The following is a 17,232-nucleotide window of genomic DNA, read 5'->3' as shown; positions in this document are numbered from 1 at the left end:
ATCAAGTGAGAGGAGTGAGGAGTGTTGCTGTGTCTGGGATTTTTGTACCTATTATTTGTTGTATTAGCTGTGTTGTGTTTTTAATGGTTCTGTCTTCTTGCACTTTGAAATTTTCAGACAGTAGTTTTAACATGTATCCTGCAAGCTTGTAAGTGGGGGATTTTCTGAAGTCCAGTATTGGCCTAGCAGGAAGATTTGGCTTGTGGATCTTTAGTTGGCTTCGGAAGACAGGTGCAGTAAGATTAATGTGTGTCGGCTTTCTTTTCTCTGTGTTATACAGTATGATGTCTATACTTTACACAGTTTTTTGCACTTTTGTGCAGAATCTGTTTGTTGGGTCTGATTTTAATTGTGTAATATTATTTTGTGAGATGAATTCTCGCATTTTTTCAATGTATTGTTCTTTCTCCATAAATACTACTGCGTTCCCCTTGTCTGCTTTTTGAAATGATAAATTTTCATTTTTAAGTTTTCTCCTAAGTATCCTGAGTGTTGCAGAGTCTGTGTTTTTCATGTTTTTGTGTTGTTGTGTTTTCATACTGGTTTCTCTTTTTGTTGGAGAGGGGGTGATTGGAAGTCTGAATTGTAGAGTATTGAATATGAATTATAATAGCTGTTAGAGAGTGGTTGAAAGCTTTGGTGGCCAATTGATTTGAGTTTTGATTTAAATGTTCTCGGAAAGGGTTCATGGGCAAGTGAGTGAAAATGTGTTGTGAGATATTATTATTATTATTATTATTATTATTATTATGCTCTTTTGGAGTGGTATTCTATTATTTTACCTATTAGTGTAAATTATGAATTGTTTCGCATATATACTTGATCATTCAGTAGGGTTTTGCTTTCTGCTTTGGTTTTCTATATGTTGTAATTTTCTTGTGGTGTTAGGAGTTGTTTTTTATTGTTGACTCTAATTATTTTCACATCTTCTTTTCTAGCAGTTGGTTTGTGGTTATGTTCTCTTATGTATTTTGCGAATGTGATGTGGTTTGTTTCATACTTCCAGTCTCTCATGCGTTCTTTCTATATGACATGAAATGTTCCACCTGTTTGTCCTATGTATTTACCATCACAACTGTTACACTATAGTTGATATATACCTGCTTTCTGGTATATGTCTCTGTTTTTTGTCAGTTTTGGAATGTATTTTTGTATAATATTGTCTATTGTGTATGCTATGTTTATTTCACGCCTTTTGAAAATGCTGGTGATTTTTGTGTGTGTGTGTGTGTGTGTGTGTGTGTGTGTGTGTGTTTGTCTGTGGTTTGGTGCTTTCATCTTTTAATTTTTTCGTTTAGCTTTATGACTATGTACATACATTAATCCTTGTTCCATAGATCATGAATACAACATTTTGTGATGATGTGGAGCATGTCACTTTAACATAAGTTTCCTTTACACAAAATAATTAACTATGTTTTTCTTGTTATTTTATTTTTTTTATTTTTATTTTTTATTTCTTTTTACAGTTACTACTTCATATCTAAGAATTCAACTATTAAGTAGAAGGAGTTGTCATTCAGAAATTCTTTTAATTTGCTATTATATGTTGTTTGGCCATATGTCAGACTTTTAATACTATTTGGCAAATGACGAAAGATTTTTGTGGCAGCATAAGTCACCCCTTTCTGTCCCAAAGTGACATTTAATCCATAATAGTGAAGATCATCCTTTCTTCCTGTGTTGTAGCCATGTGCTTCACTGTTATTTTTGAATTTGATAAGTGAACATATGCATTGCAAAGGTATTGTGAATATCCTGAGTTACTTAAATAAATGAAACTTCCTGGCAGATTAAAACTGTGTGCTGGACTGAGACTCAAACTCGGGATCTTTGCCTTTGGCGGGCAAGTGCTTTACCAACTGAGCTACCCAAGCATGACTCATGCCCCATCTTCACAGCTTTACTTCTGCCAGTACCTCGTCTCCAACCTTCCAAACTCAAGAGATACTCTCCTGCAAACCTTGCAGAACTAGCACTCCTGAAAGAAAAGATATTGTGGAGACATGGCTTAGCCACAGCCTAGAGGATGTTTCCAGAATGAGATTTTCACTCTGCAGTGGAGTGTGTGCTGATATGAAACTTCCTGGCAGATTAAAACTGTGTGCCAGACCGAGACTCAAACTCACTGACCTTTGCCTTTCACGGGCAAGTCCTCTACCATTTGAACTACCCGAGCACGACTCACACCCCGTCTTCACAGCTTTACTTCTACCAGTACCTCGTCTCCTACCTTCCAAACTTAACAGATGCTCTCCTGCAAACCTTGCAGAACTAGCGCTCATGAAAGAAAGTGTATTGCGGAGACATGGCTTAGCCACAGCCTATGGGATGTTTCCAGAGTGAGATTTTCACTCTGCAGTGGAGTGTGCACTGATATGAAACTTCCTGGCAGATTAAAACTGTGGGCCAGACCGAGACTCGAATTCGGAGCCTATGCCTTTCAGCCACTTCTTTGTGAATTGATTCTTCCCAACTAATGTCTTAAACTTCAGCCTACTCTTCACCACTACTATATTGTGATCTGAATCTATATCTGCTCCTGGGTATGCCTTACAATCCAGTATCCTATTTTGGAATCTCTGTCTGACCGAGATGTAATCTAACTGAAATCTTCCCATATCACCCGGTCTTTTCCAGTGCTCTTGTGATTCTTAAACAGAGTATTTGCTATTACTAGCTGAAACTTGTTACAGAACTCAATTAGTCTTTCTCCTCTCTCATTCCTTGTCCCAAGTCCATATTCTCGTGTAACTTTCTACTCCATCCCCTACAATTGCATTCCAGTCCTCCATGACTATTAGATTTTCATCCCTGTTAACACACTGTATTACCCTTTTGATATCCTCATACACTTTCTCTATTTCTTCATCTTCAACTTGCAGCTTTGGCATGTATACCTGAACTATTGTTGTCGGTGTTGGTTTGCTGTTGATTCTGATGAGAACAACCTTGTCACTGAACTGTTCACAGAAACACACTCTCTGCCTTACCTTCCTATTCATAATGACTCCTACTCCCATTATACCATTTTCTGCTGCTGTTGATATTGCCTTATACTCTTATAATCATCTGACCAGTAATCCTTGTCATCTTTCCACTTCACTTCACTGACCCTTACTATATCTAGATCGAGCCTTTGCAAAACCCTTTTCATATTTTCTAGTTCCCCTACCACATTCAAGCTTCTGACATTCCACACGCTGACTTGTAGAACATTACCCTTTCATTGATTATTCAAACTTTTTCTCATGTGAACCTCCCCCTTGGCAGTCCCCTCCCAGAGATCTGAATGAGGGACTATTCCAGAATCTTTTGCCAATGAAGAGATCACCACGACACTTCTGCAATTACAGGCCACATGTCCTGCAGATACATGTTATGTGTCTTTCATGCAGTAGTTTCCATTGCCTTCTGCATCCTCATGCCATTGATCATTGCTGATTCTTCCACCTTTAGGAGCAGTTTCCCACCCCTAGGACAAGAGAGTGCCCTGAACCTCTACCCACTCCTCTGCCCTCTTTGACAAGGCTGTTGGCAGAATGAGGGTGACTTCTTATGCCAGAAGTATTTGGTTACCAATGCTGATTATTAATCAAAATTTAAGCAGTAGCAAGATTCGAACCTGGGACCACAATATTCTGATGCAATATACTTACAATATTCTAATGGAATGCACTAACATTATTTTTCACTGTGGTTTAATGTGGATTTTGTGACACACTAACATTATTTTTCACTGTATTGTTATGAGAATGTTGTGATATCTTAACTTCTTTAGTACCTGCCTGTCCAAACTTCTCATTAAGCTTAATTTCAATCAATGTTGGCTGATTGGACACTGATCTTAGCCTAAAAAAGTACTCCCATGAGTATGCCTGATGAAGTAGATGCCCGAAGCAGCTGATCTAGCTCCCTATTGACCCTCCTGACAGAGATGTGCAAGTGGGGCTGATCATACTGCATGAAAGCAGGAACCAAGCTACCATTTGTATGGTTTGTTGCAGATGCTATTTCTAACTAGGTTCCACTCCATCTTTTAGTCCTGATCCCTATCAACACTGTTTCTACTATTGTAAACATTTTTTATGCTGTCCACATTATTACGTCAAGTTCTTTTTGGTAGTTTTCTTTGGTGAATGGCAGTTTGTTGTCTATGGAGTGTGTGTTAAAGTGTTGCTTTCTTTTGTGAGTGTGGGTGGTTCAAGGATTGGGAAATGATAATGTCTGTTTCTGTGGGTTTACAGTAACTTTCAGACTTAAGCTTATTGATTTGTTGTTTGATGGTTATATCCAAAAACTTAATTTAGTTATTCTGTTCTCTTTCAATTAAGAATTTTATATTTTTATATACCTTGTTGATGTCATTATCATAAAAAAATCATACAGACACTCTTCAGCTCTCTCTCTCTCTCTCTCTCTCTCTCTCTCTCTCTCTCTCTGTCACACACACACACACACACACACACACACACACACATTAGTTTTCAATAGATACTTCATTAGCCTGGCAACATGAGTGTCAAAAACCAAACAGGAGGAAACACATAATGAAGTCACAATATTTACATTGTTAAAAGCACAGTGTTCAAACAACTAGCTAGAACTAATGGTGAAATAATAACAGTGCACCACGAAGAAGGAGAAACATGGTGAACAGTGTGAAAGAAAAAGTTCAGAGTACAAAACTGTGCTTATTTTTTGGAAATAAATGTGCAATGCAACCTCCACACCAGATGTGAGGAAACACAGATGCCAAGAAACTGTAAGTAATTACTTATTCAGATAAAAAAACATGATGTAAAGTGTCTGATAAGCTAAAACTAACAAAACTGCATTGTTCTACATCCCGCTGGAGATGCGTTAGAGTAATAAAAAGGTGAAAAGCATCTGGGGAATATAAATTAAGTTGCAGCAAGAGAAGGTGGTTTTATTTACAAAAGAAATATCCCATAAATTATTCAATTTCACAGATATTGAAATACATTATTTGAAAGTTGAATCTCCAATCTTGATTGGTAAGGGTGTTACTATGCTCAGATATAGAGGGTGGTCCATTGATAGTGACCAGGCCAAATATCTCACGAAATACGCATCAAATGAAAAAACTACAAAGAACGAAACTAATCTAGCTTGGAGGAGAAACCAGATGGTGCTATGGTTGGCCCACTAGACGGCACTGCCATAGGTCAAACGGATATCAACTGCATTTTTTTAAATAGGAACCCCCATTTTATTACATATTTGTGTAGTAAGTAAAGAAATATGAATGTTTTAGTTGGACCACATTTTTTGCTTTGTGATAGACAGCGCTGTAATAGTCACAAACATATAAGTACGTGGTACAATGTAACATTCTGCCAGTGCTGATGGTATTTGATTCATGATACCTGTGTTAAAATGGACTGTTTAGCAATTGAGGAAAAGGTTGATATTGTGTTGATGTATGGCTATTGTGATCAAAATGGCCAATGGGCAAGTGCTATGTATGCTGCTCTGTATCCTGGATGACATCATCCAACTGTCTGGACCATTCGCCAGGTAGTTACGTTACTTAAGGAAACGGGAAGTGTTCAGCCATATGTGAAACATCAACCATGATCTGCAACCAATGATGATGCGCAAGTAGGTGTTTTACCTGCTGTTGCGGCTAATCCGCACATCAGTAGTAGACAAATTGCACGAGAATCAGGAATCTCAAGAACATCGGTGTTGAGAATGCTACATCAACATCGATTGCACCCGTACCATATTTCTCTGCACCAGAAATTGCATGGCAATGACTGGGAACATTGTGTACAGTTCTGCCACTGGGCACAAGAGAAATTACGGGACGATGACAGATTTTTTGCACACGTTCTATTTAGCGACGAAGCATCATTCATCAACAGCAGTAATGTAAACCGGCATAATATGCACTATTGGGCAACAGAAAATCCACAATGACTGTGACAAGTGAAACATCTGTGACCTTGGTGGGTTAATGTATGGTGCGGCATTATGGGAGGAAGGGCAATTGGCCCCCATTTTATCTATGGTAATCTAAATGGTGCAATGTCTGCTGATTTCCTACGTAATGTTCTACCGATGTTACTACAAGATGTTTCAGTGCATGACAGAATGGCAATGTACTTCCAACATGATGGATGTCCAGCACATAGCTCGCGTGCAGTTGAAGCGGTATTGAATAGCATATTTCATGACAGGTGGATTGGTCATTAAAGCACCATATAATGGCCCACATGTTCACCGGATCTGACATCTCCAGATTTCTTTCTGTGGGGAAAATTGAAGGATATTTGCTATCGTGATCCACCGACAAAGCCTGACAACATGTGTCGGCGCATTGTCAATGCATGTGTGAACATTACGGAAGGCGAACTACTCACTGTTGAGAGGGATGTCATTGCACATATTGCCAAATGCATTGAGGTTGACAGACATCATTTTGAGCATTTATTGCATTAATGTGGTATTTACAGGTAATCACGCTGTATCAGCATGCGTTCTCAGAAATGTTAAGTTCACGAAGGTACATGTATCACATTGGAACAACCAAAATAAAATGTTCAAACATACCTGTGTTCTGTATTTTAATTTAAAAAACCTACCTGTTACCAACTGTTCATCTAAAATTGTGAGCCATATGTTTGTGACTATTACAGCGCCATCTATCACAAAGCAAAAAAAGTGGTCAAACTAAAACACCATCAGGTGGCTTGTGGAGTATGGATGTAGATGTAGATTTCTTTATGCACTACATGAATATGTAATAAAAATGGGGGTTCCTATTTTAAAGAAGCACAGTTGATATCCATTTGACCTATGGCAGCACCATCTAGTGGGCCAACCATAGCGCCATCTGGTTTCCCCCTTCAAGCTAGACAAGTTTTGTTCTTTGTAGTTCTTTCATTTGACACTTATTTTGTGAGATATTTGGCCCAGTCACGATCAATCGACCACCCTGTATATATTATCTAACATGGTTTTTCTTATTACATAATGTAGTGGAATTTTCACTTTGGTATAACTTTTAGTCAATAGATTTCCCTCTGAAACTAAGCACAGTGTTAACATAAGCACATCAAAAATATTATCTTGAATAATGAATCTATATGGGAGAAGTTTAATTGATGTTTGAACATCTTCCACATGTATACAACTTAGAAAGTGTACAGTATTTGAGGGAGAAAAAAGAATTAGTTATTTCCAGGTTACCAGGTGTTGAAGTCATAACAGCTATAATAATTCCATGCCATATCACTACCATATTGGAATATAGAGGTAGATATTGCTAAACAGATAACTGTGTCATAAAATATACAGCCATTAGTTATAAATATTTTAAAATGCATTGCAAATCAGTTATCAAATTTTCACTTTTACATTTACAGACATGTATCTCGAACTGGGAATTCACAAATTCATGTATGTCCTGAAATTACTCTTTTACCTCAATTAGACAATATTTCAAAATAAGTTTAAAAGTGTCACTAGCTACTATCATACTTGTTTGTGGCTTAAAAAGAATGACTGAATCCTGAGGTCTCATTGGTCATTGTTCACATGGCAAGGAACAAACTTCACTGTAATTCATCTCATTGTCATTTCATTGGCTAGAATTCGTTGACATGTACCATATGACAGCCCAAGTCTGTTACAAACACTGTGAATTGTCTTGAGTGTAGTAGATACCATGTCAAAGTGCTGCTTGTGCCCACACACTGACTCATTTGATGGCATCCTGGCTTATCGGCATCGAACATCACATCTCGGCATTAGCGGGTCACCCACTTCCAGTGTCTGCCTCGGGGTCATTCTTCTGGTTCATCATCTGGTTCAGTAGCTGACTTGCTCCAATATGGTTTTACATGGTGGACAGCAGCGTGGAGGGTAAAAATTGTAGAGGGAGACGAAGAGATGAATACACCAAGCAGATTCAGAAGGATGTAGGTTGCAGTAAGTACTGGGAGATGAAGAAGCTTGCACAGGATAGAGTAGCATGGAGAGCTCCATAAAACCAGTCTCAGGACTGAAGATGACAACAACAACATGGTTCACATGCACTATGATGCAGTGAAATGGCAATTTTACTATTAATCCAACTGGAAAGATGGTTTAAAGGACTTTATGAGGTTCTTTCTAATGCCATTTAAACTTTCAGTCTTGACCATTTTTCAGTACTGGATTGCACAAATAAACTGAGTCTCACTGCAGTATTTAGGTATAACAGCTCCCCAGTCATGATGAGTGCCTTGCTGGAGAAATGACTGATGATTTTGACCCTTTACATGTTTCCATACTTCATGTAGTTTACTGGCTAAGTCCCTGACATGTAAATCGCTGCTGCCTCTTTCTGATGTTATGAAGTCAAATGGCAAGGTCATTTGCCTGTCATAGACGATTCCATGAGGGCTGAGTTGCATGCTGGTGTGGATCTTCATGTTGTAAGCACTGCATAAGTATGGTATATAGGTCCCCCATGAAACATGCTTTCTGCCAATGGAGTGATTTATCATCTAGATGAGAATTTGATGAACTCTCTCCATGCAGCCATTTCCCTATGGGTGCACTGGCATTGTCAGTCTTCAATAAGCTGCAAACTTGCTGAAGTAAGTCAGAAGTAAAATTGGAACCTTGGTTACTAATTGTAGAACAATGTGAACTACATTTAAGAATTCAGTCTTTAACAAACACACACACCACAATGTCAGGACTTTGGTCTGGGTCATTAATAGAAATCTTGAGAAATGATCCAAAATTAATCAAGATATAATGATTTCCAACTTTCGTTTTTGATCACAGAGCTGCAGTACCAAGATCTACATGCTCAGAAGATGTGCTTCTTTCTGGGAGTTCTTGCAGAGGTGTTTTGGTTTTGCCCATACCATTCTTCTTATGCATGAATTACAACATGAAACATAATTGTGAACATCAGCTTACCAGTTCAATCACCAATATATTTGTGCTATTTATAGTTTTAGTTACTTTTTTGCAGCTGTGTCTACCCAATAGTATACTCTGACATTCTTTTAATGTTTGTTCTTATAGGACTTCAGGTATGATGATGTGGTTCCCTTTAGCAGTACAGTATCCCATCAAGAACTTTAAACTTAGGATCTTGTTTCCATGACTGACGCTGCATGTCAGCCTCTTGCACATTTATTGATTCATCTCCCCTGCCAATTATGAAATATATTATGACTGTCCTCCCCAATGCATCAGCATTGCTGTGTAGTTTGCCAGATTGTTGAACTACCTTCAATTGGTACTCACTTAAATGAAAAGCCCAACTGGTTGATGTACTGGTGGGGTCCTTCAGATTGAGCTGCTACTTCAGTGTAATGTGACCAGTTACTGCAGTGGATTCTTAGCCAACTAAGAAACACTGGTTGTAGTTTATTCCATAGATAAGTGCATGTAATCCCTTTTCGCTTGTTGAGTAGTCACATTTGACACTTTTCAGAAGAGAGGAAATGAATGAAATTAGATGCTCTTCTCCATTGATTCCCTATGATAAAACTACCCCCATGGCAAAATTGTTAGCATCAGTAGCTAAGATTTAGGGTTTTGAGAGCTCTGGATAAGACGATACAGGAGTCATTATCAAAGCTGTTTTCAGTATTTCCGTTGCTTGTGAACATTCAGAACTGCAAGTAAAAGTTGCTCCTAAAATAGTTGAGTCATTGGTCATGTTATGTCAGCTACTTCAGGTACAGCAAAATGACATTTTGATATGGACAGGGAAACATTTGTTCTGCACAGTCTCTCAGATATGGCTTGTAGTCTGTAAGTATGTTGTTGCATGTCTTTGCTGAAAATGATAATATTATCATGGCTAAAGCAGACAATGAGTGGGTGTTAATCTTGTGAGTATGGTATCTGTCAGTCACTGGAATGCTGCTGGTGCATTCTGAGGACCAAGAGGAAGATGGTCCTACTTGTACATCTGTAGGACAATAAATAATGTTTTATCCCTGTAGTGTGGGTGTACAGTCATCTGATTGTACCAATGGTTAGGTCACAAATAGAGAAGATTTTGCATGAACTAAGATAATCCAAGGAGTGTATAAAGTTTGGCAATGGACAGATATCTGGTAACATATACCTTTCAGATTCCTGGAATCAACACAAAACCTGTGCTTCTGCTCTCGTGTAAGTTACTTCTTCCTTACAAGTACTACAGTTGATGCCCAAGCTGGACCTGACAGTTCTCTAGGTTTAATGAAATCCACTACCAACTGTTCTTTAATCATCTCTTTGACTAAGGTGTGTTTACTTTATGGAATTCTGTATGAACATTGAGCAATGGGTACTGCTCCTCTTGTATGAGGTGCTACCCAGAATACCTGAGAATTTCATTGCATTGGTGAAACCATTAGATATCTTGAGATACATGTCTTAGCTACTGTGACACACAGTCACATCATCTTTGGCACATGCAGTTGTGAGCTGTGTTCGCGCATGTCAGAACATGTTTCAGTGCTTGTGCAAATTGTGAAATGGAGTATGTGAAGGGACAACGGATTTGCCTCAAATTCTGTTTCAAGTTGAAGAAAACTGCAGCTGAGAAACACAACGTGCTGACTGAGGCATTTGATGAGAGTGCACTGAGTCAGGCAAGACCATTTGAGTGGTTTCAGTCTTTAAAGGAAGGCTGAGAATCTGTGGAAGATGACAAACATTCTGATCAACCACCAGCATCTATTTTCATCAACCAATTCATATTCTGGTATAACTTGTCATTAAGGAAAAAAGTGTTTGTTGCACAGACATGTGTGATAAGGATAATAGGTTACGTACACTCTAGGTCTTCTCGTAGACAGCTGCTTAAGTGGTTGGGCATGCCAACAACAGCTTTAAAGCACCTTTACTCCTTTATGAAATCTGTTGTTAATTACCCATCACAGTTTGAAAACACAGTAACATTAATAAATATAATACTGTAGGAGAACGGTTTGCGCTATCCATCACTCACTTAGTGTAGCACAGAGAGAATTGTCATGCTAAGGAGTTTACATTTCCTCGTATGACTTTCTCTTTCTGTTTACCCAGTTTTTAAAATCTTGTCTGTTTTCACAACTTTCCCAATCAATTTCTTTTTATTTTCTGGTCATTTTTTTGTATCATTTAGACCACTTTTCTGGCGAGAAATTCTCACCCACTCATTAACTCTTGTTAACCACTTTTATTCTCACAATTTTTGTACGAATTTTTCTAATTTTTTCTGGATTTTCCCCTTGCTTTTCTTCCATCACATTTTGTCTTTTATCTACCTTATCTCTTTTGCCACTCTCATCATTTCTAACACTCCAAACTATCGTCTCTTGCCATGATGAATCTTGTCACATCTGTTCTTTTCAAAAACGTACTTTTGCACTAAGGTCCCACATTCCGTTTCTTGAAACCTGATTGTCCCTTGGCGTTACTCCAAAAGGCCTAACCGTGAAGGTCACTGTTTCTGATTGTAACTCTACACCAGACTCTTTTACAGTTTCAAATACAGCAATCTCTTGATTTACCTGGCTAACATGTGACCCAAATGCCTCATCAGCCAGTTTCCACTCCACCAGACATGTCTACAAAATCATGCAATTACCTGCCCATCATGTTGTCTTGGATAGTATCATCCACAAAGCCAACTTCAAACTGTAACATGCCAGACTTCACCTCAAAAAACTATCCCACCTTCTCCTAAACTATCTGAACATTGGTGTTTCCCTTCCTGTCCCTCTGCAGCTCCCTAAACAGCCACACCATCAACCACCACTCCTACGAACTGAGCTTGGCCAGCTTCCTTCACAGCCAACAGCCTTCACCACTGCCACCCAGACCAATAATAACTCATAATAGCAAGAACCAGTCACAACAGTACAGTGTCCTCAACCTCTCATCTAAGGCACTCTCCCCTCCTGAATTATCCAAGGGTATCAATTTTAGCCCCAATCCTGCATTTGATCATGCTGCTTTCATGAAGGACCTACTTTCCTACACATGTAATGTCAACTGGAAATATCACTTTGTAACCAAATCTCAAAACCTTTCCAATTGCAAACCTGACATTGAACCCTGCCTTGAACAGATCCAACCATGATCCCAACTTGATCCACCACCACTACCTTCAAATAATTCCACATCCAGTGTTGCTTCACAACCCTTCCTCGGTTTCCTACAACATGTTGTAACCTGTCCTCTGCAGAACTACAAGGCTCTACATTCCCTAAAAGCAGATGACTCCATCATTATCCTCCCAACAGACAAAGAATCTACCACTGTGGTACTTGACCGAAAGGAATATGTTTGTGATGGTCTATGCCAGCTGTATGACACCTCTACATACAGCATCTGCCATTAAGATCCCATCCCTGTGATTCAAAGTGACCTTCAGTCCCTCCTTAAAACCTCAGGCCTCTCACAAGGACTAACACGTTATAATGCAACAGCCTACCCCAGGATCATTATAAACTGTCCGATACCATGCATATATGCATCCATGTATTTATCATATGATTAAGTGCTTCCTGGAGTCTTTTATCTACATCTACATCTACATCCATACTCCACAAGCCACCCAACGGTGTGTGGCGGAGGGTACTTTGAGTATCTCTATCAGTTCTCCCCTCTATTCCAGTCTCGTATTGTTCGTGGAAAGAAAGATTGTCATTATGCCTCTGTGTGGACTCTAATCTATCTGATTTTATCCTCATGGTCTCTTTGCGAGATATACATAGGAGGGAGCAATATACTGCTTGCCTCCTCGGTGAAGGTATGTTCTCGAAACTTCAACAAAAGCCCATACCGAGCTATTGAGCATCTCTCTTGCAGAGTCTTCCACTGGAGTTTATCTATCATCTCTGTAATGCTTTCATGATTACTAAATGATCCTGTAATGAAGTGTGCTGCTCTCCGTTGGATCTTCTCTATCTCCTCTATCAACCCTATCTGGTACGGATCCCACACTGGTGAGCAGTATTCAAGCAGTGGGCGAACAAGTGTACTGTAACCTACTTCCTTTGTTTTCAGATGGCATTCCCTTAGGATTCTTCTAAAGAAACTCAGTCTGACATCTGCTTTACTGACGATTAATTTTATATGGTCATTCCATTTTAAATACTCCTAATGCCTACTCTCAGATAATTTATGGAGTTAACTGCTTCCAGTTGCTGACCTGCTATATTGTAGCTAAATGATAAAGGATCTTTCTTTCTATGTATTTGCAGCACATTACACTTGTCTACATTGAGGTTCAATTGCCATTTCCTGCACTAAGCATCAATTCGTTGCAGATCCTCCTGTATTTCAATACAATTTTCCATTGTTACAACCTCATGATATACTACAGCATCATCCGCAAAAAGCCTCAGTGAACTTCCGATGTAATGCACAAGGTCATTTACATACATTTTGAATAGCAACGGTCCTACGACACTCCCCTGCAGCACACCTGAGATCACTCTTACTTTGGAAGACTTCTCTCCATTGAGAATGACATGCTAAGTAGTAATGTTTTAAAGATCATTACAACATCAATCCATAGAACTTCTCACCCCATCCAAACCGTGCACCCTCACATTTTACCTTCTTCCTAAGATCCTTCCTACTCACCTTAATCACTTAATACTTACAACTACTTCGCCTTTGAGGGGCAGACATACAAACAGATCAGGGTACACTATGGGAACCAGGATGGCTCCTTCCTATACCAACATTTTCCTGGGATCCATAAGTCTTCAGCCCCTGGTTTGGTTTAGATACATTGGTGACAGCTTTATCATATGGACTCATGGTGAGGCTGACCTGTTAAAATTCCTGGACTTTCTGAATACCTTCCTCCAACTAAATTTCACATGGTCCTATTCTGAATCCCATGCACTTTCCTTGATGTCTATTTCATCCTCACAGAAGGCTACACACTTCTGCCCATGTTAAACCTACTAACAACATTTTGACTCTTGCCATCCTTTACATGTAAAAAGTTTTCTCCCATACAGCCTTGGCATTCAAGGCAAACGTATTTGCTCAGATGCAGACTCTTTACAGGAATACACCACCATTCTTACCTCAGATTTCACTGGACATAATTACCCCACCAGCCTAGTTCAAAAGCAGATTTCCCGGGCCATCACATCCAATTGTGTTACTGCTGATCCCTCCAAAAACAACTTCAGAGCACAACACTGGTCACTGAGTATTATCCTGGTCTGGATTGTATTAATCAGCTACTTTGTCAAGGCCATGACTTTCTATAATCCTGTGCTGAAATGAGATCCATTCTGTCTGAAATTTTGCCCACTACACCTGCAATAGCTTTTCGTTGCTCTTCCAATCTCCTTAATATTATTGTCAGACCCTATGCTCCTTCTGCGCCCATCTCCCTACCCTATGGCTCCTACCCCTGTGACCGTCCCTGCTTCAAGACTTGCCCTATGCACCCTTCTACCAACATCTATACCAGCCCTGTAACTGACAAAACATACACTATCAAAGAGAGAACCACCTGTGAAATGACGCATCGTATACCAATTGTTATGTAAACCTGTTCAGCCTCTTACATCAGCATGATTACCACCAGATTATCAGTTAGGATGAATCAGCATAGGCAGAGGATATATACTGGTAACACACACTATCATGTTGTAGAGCATGCTCTACAACATAACAATCGTGACCTCAGTGCCTGTTTCACCTCATACACCATCTGGATTCTTCCCCCAGATGCCAGTTTCTCAGAACTCCGCAGGTCAGAACTACTGCTACATGTCCTTGGTTTTCACCAAACACCTGGCCTTAATTTACGTTGATTTCTTTCGTCTCAACATTTCTTCACAGTAACTACTCATGTCTTCACTCTGTTTTAGTTTACTACATCTTTAATTTTCTTACTTCCCTATTTTTCGCTGTCCCCCCTCCCACCTCTGTTATATACAATGCACTTAGCTATTCACTCTTATTAACTCATACATGATGTTTTAGCAGTAATCTCTGTCTTGAATATTACCCTGTCTTTCATCTTTAAGATCTTAGATTTTCAAATCTCATAGAGTGCAGTCCCCAACATCCTGACCAGTAAGTCTCCCTTGACCTGCAGTTTTCGGTAACTTTTATGAAATCTATCTCTTTTCCTAGACCTCTCCAGTCCTGTTCAGTCACCCCTCTTCCTTCCCCTTCTGCCTGAAAAAGGAGGCACTGGCTCGGAAAGCTTGCCTGATTATAACCTTCTTTTATAAGTGTGTTCTGCTGCCGTTTGGTGAATAGATTTTTTTGTCTGTCCAGTTACATTATATTGACAGGAAGGAGAGAGATCCAGTCACAAAAACGTTGATCTGCTATTAACTTCTCTAAAGAATTTAATTTATAATAAAATTAATTTCTGTGTGTGTGTGTGTGTGTGTGTGTGTGTGTGTGTGTGTGTGTGTGAACTAAGGATATTAAATATAAAACATTTCATGCATATAAAAAAACAAGAAATGATGTAATGGTCAGCATGTTACCATATTTTTCACTGAGACAATGTGCTATAATAGTAAAGATGTCTCTCTTCATGTCACAGTGAGAGGTCCCAATTATTATCTGGTGGAAATGCAAATAATTAACTAGCACTTATTTATTTAGCTGTAATTTTAAAAAAATTTCCTACTTTTAGTCAATTATTTCTTTATGTATGTTATAAATTTTGAATGTTTTAAAGCATATCTCTTAATATCTTGCTATTTTTAAACAATTATTTGTAATATTTTACATGGAGTCTGCATTCAGCTTTTATTAATCCTGTAATAATCTTGCTCGTATGCTTGTTTTAGCTTTCATTTTTTATTGAAGAATCACTAATTCTCAAAATAGAAATCTTAAATAGTTTACTTACATTCTATTTTCAGATGTTGGACCATTTGATTTCTTTGGGGATATCGTTGTCAGACTGCTGGTGGGATCCTGAGCATGAGACAACATTGCTGCACTGTGCAGCACAGTCAAGTGTGGAAATGCTGAAGAAACTAATAGACAATGGTCACACTGAAAGTGCACGTGACCACAAGGGATGCTCCCCATTACACATTGCAGTTCAATCATTAAATTTCATGGGCACAAAATATTTGCTTGAAGATGCAAATGTTCCAGTGAATGAGAGGAATGCTGATGGTAGAACAGCCTTGATGTTGGCAGTCAGTGATTCTTGGTATTATCCTGATGTATTTGACATGCTTGAGATTCTGGTGAATGCGGGGGCAGATATTAATGCTAAAGACAAAGATGGGAAGACTGCCTACCAGTTGGCATATTATGCTTGGGCTGACATGACTCATGATGTACTAGATTATATGCAATTTCGACTCTGATTGTATAGGGGAAGTGGAGAAGTTCAGCATGCCTTTGAAGGACTGAAGCAGTTCTTTACCTTCAATATGCTTACCTGTACATGGTGTTTCTGTATTTGTAATTCCATTTAAGTGCCACCTGAATAAATAACTAAACTTTATGTCTGACATTCTCATTCTGATGTTCATGTTTATGAATTAATGTAATTCTTGTAAATAATCAAAAAAGACATAAATATGAATTCTTAATGTACATTAATTTAACAAACAGGTTGTATGTAGTGAGCAAGATTATGCCCTAGGTACTGCAATCATTATTTGAGGTAAATTTTATCCCATGATGTTTGAGATTCCTATCCCATGATGTTTAAAATTCCTATCCCATTTCTTTCTGTACCTGGTATTCATGATTTTTCAGTAAATTAACATAAAAGGTGAAATTAAATTAAAGAAACTAGAAAAAGCATAAATTTTCACAAATTTACCCTAATGAAAATGGGCAAATTTTGTGAAATTAGCAAAACTGTGCTTGTGAGAAGCATAAGAAACTGGGCCACATGAATTCCATAAATTTGAACATGATTTTTACGTTGCTGATTTCACAGTTGGGTAATACAGCTATACCAGTTGCAACTGATGTCATGAAATTTCCATTCAGTGAATAATTTGGAATAATATTTCATACAGCTGCAGATCACAAAATCAAATGTAAGTTTCATAAGTTGAGATGGAGCATAAGATGATAGAAATGGCCTCAATTCCTTATGGTGGTGACATTCTCCCTATGTGGCAATCATGAAAAGCTGCAAGCTTCAAGGTAGACATACAAAAACTATGATATAAGGACATGAACAGTGACATATGGAGATTTGGGATAAGCAGGAAGTGTGTATGGATAGCCAAAGTGGTTCAGGTGATC

General features: G+C 38.6%; 1 protein-coding gene across 1 annotated transcript in view; it reads left to right on the top strand.

Moving 5' to 3' along the window:
- Positions 1-16,474, top strand: part of LOC126417476 (serine/threonine-protein phosphatase 6 regulatory ankyrin repeat subunit A-like) — a 408,260-nt gene extending 391,786 nt beyond the window's left edge. The window contains exon 21 of the mRNA XM_050085121.1: positions 15,876-16,474. Within this exon, the coding sequence (XP_049941078.1) occupies positions 15,876-16,334 (459 nt within the window). The 3' untranslated portion in view covers positions 16,335-16,474. The remainder of the gene's footprint in view (positions 1-15,875) is intronic.
- Positions 16,475-17,232: the final 758 nt, after the last annotated feature.

This window comes from Schistocerca serialis, chromosome 1 (assembly GCF_023864345.2).
Source record: "Schistocerca serialis cubense isolate TAMUIC-IGC-003099 chromosome 1, iqSchSeri2.2, whole genome shotgun sequence".
NCBI classification, from domain to species: Eukaryota; Metazoa; Arthropoda; class Insecta; order Orthoptera; family Acrididae; genus Schistocerca; species Schistocerca serialis.
Note: the sequence above shows the minus strand (reverse complement) of the source record. Positions and strands in the feature narration are given on the sequence as shown.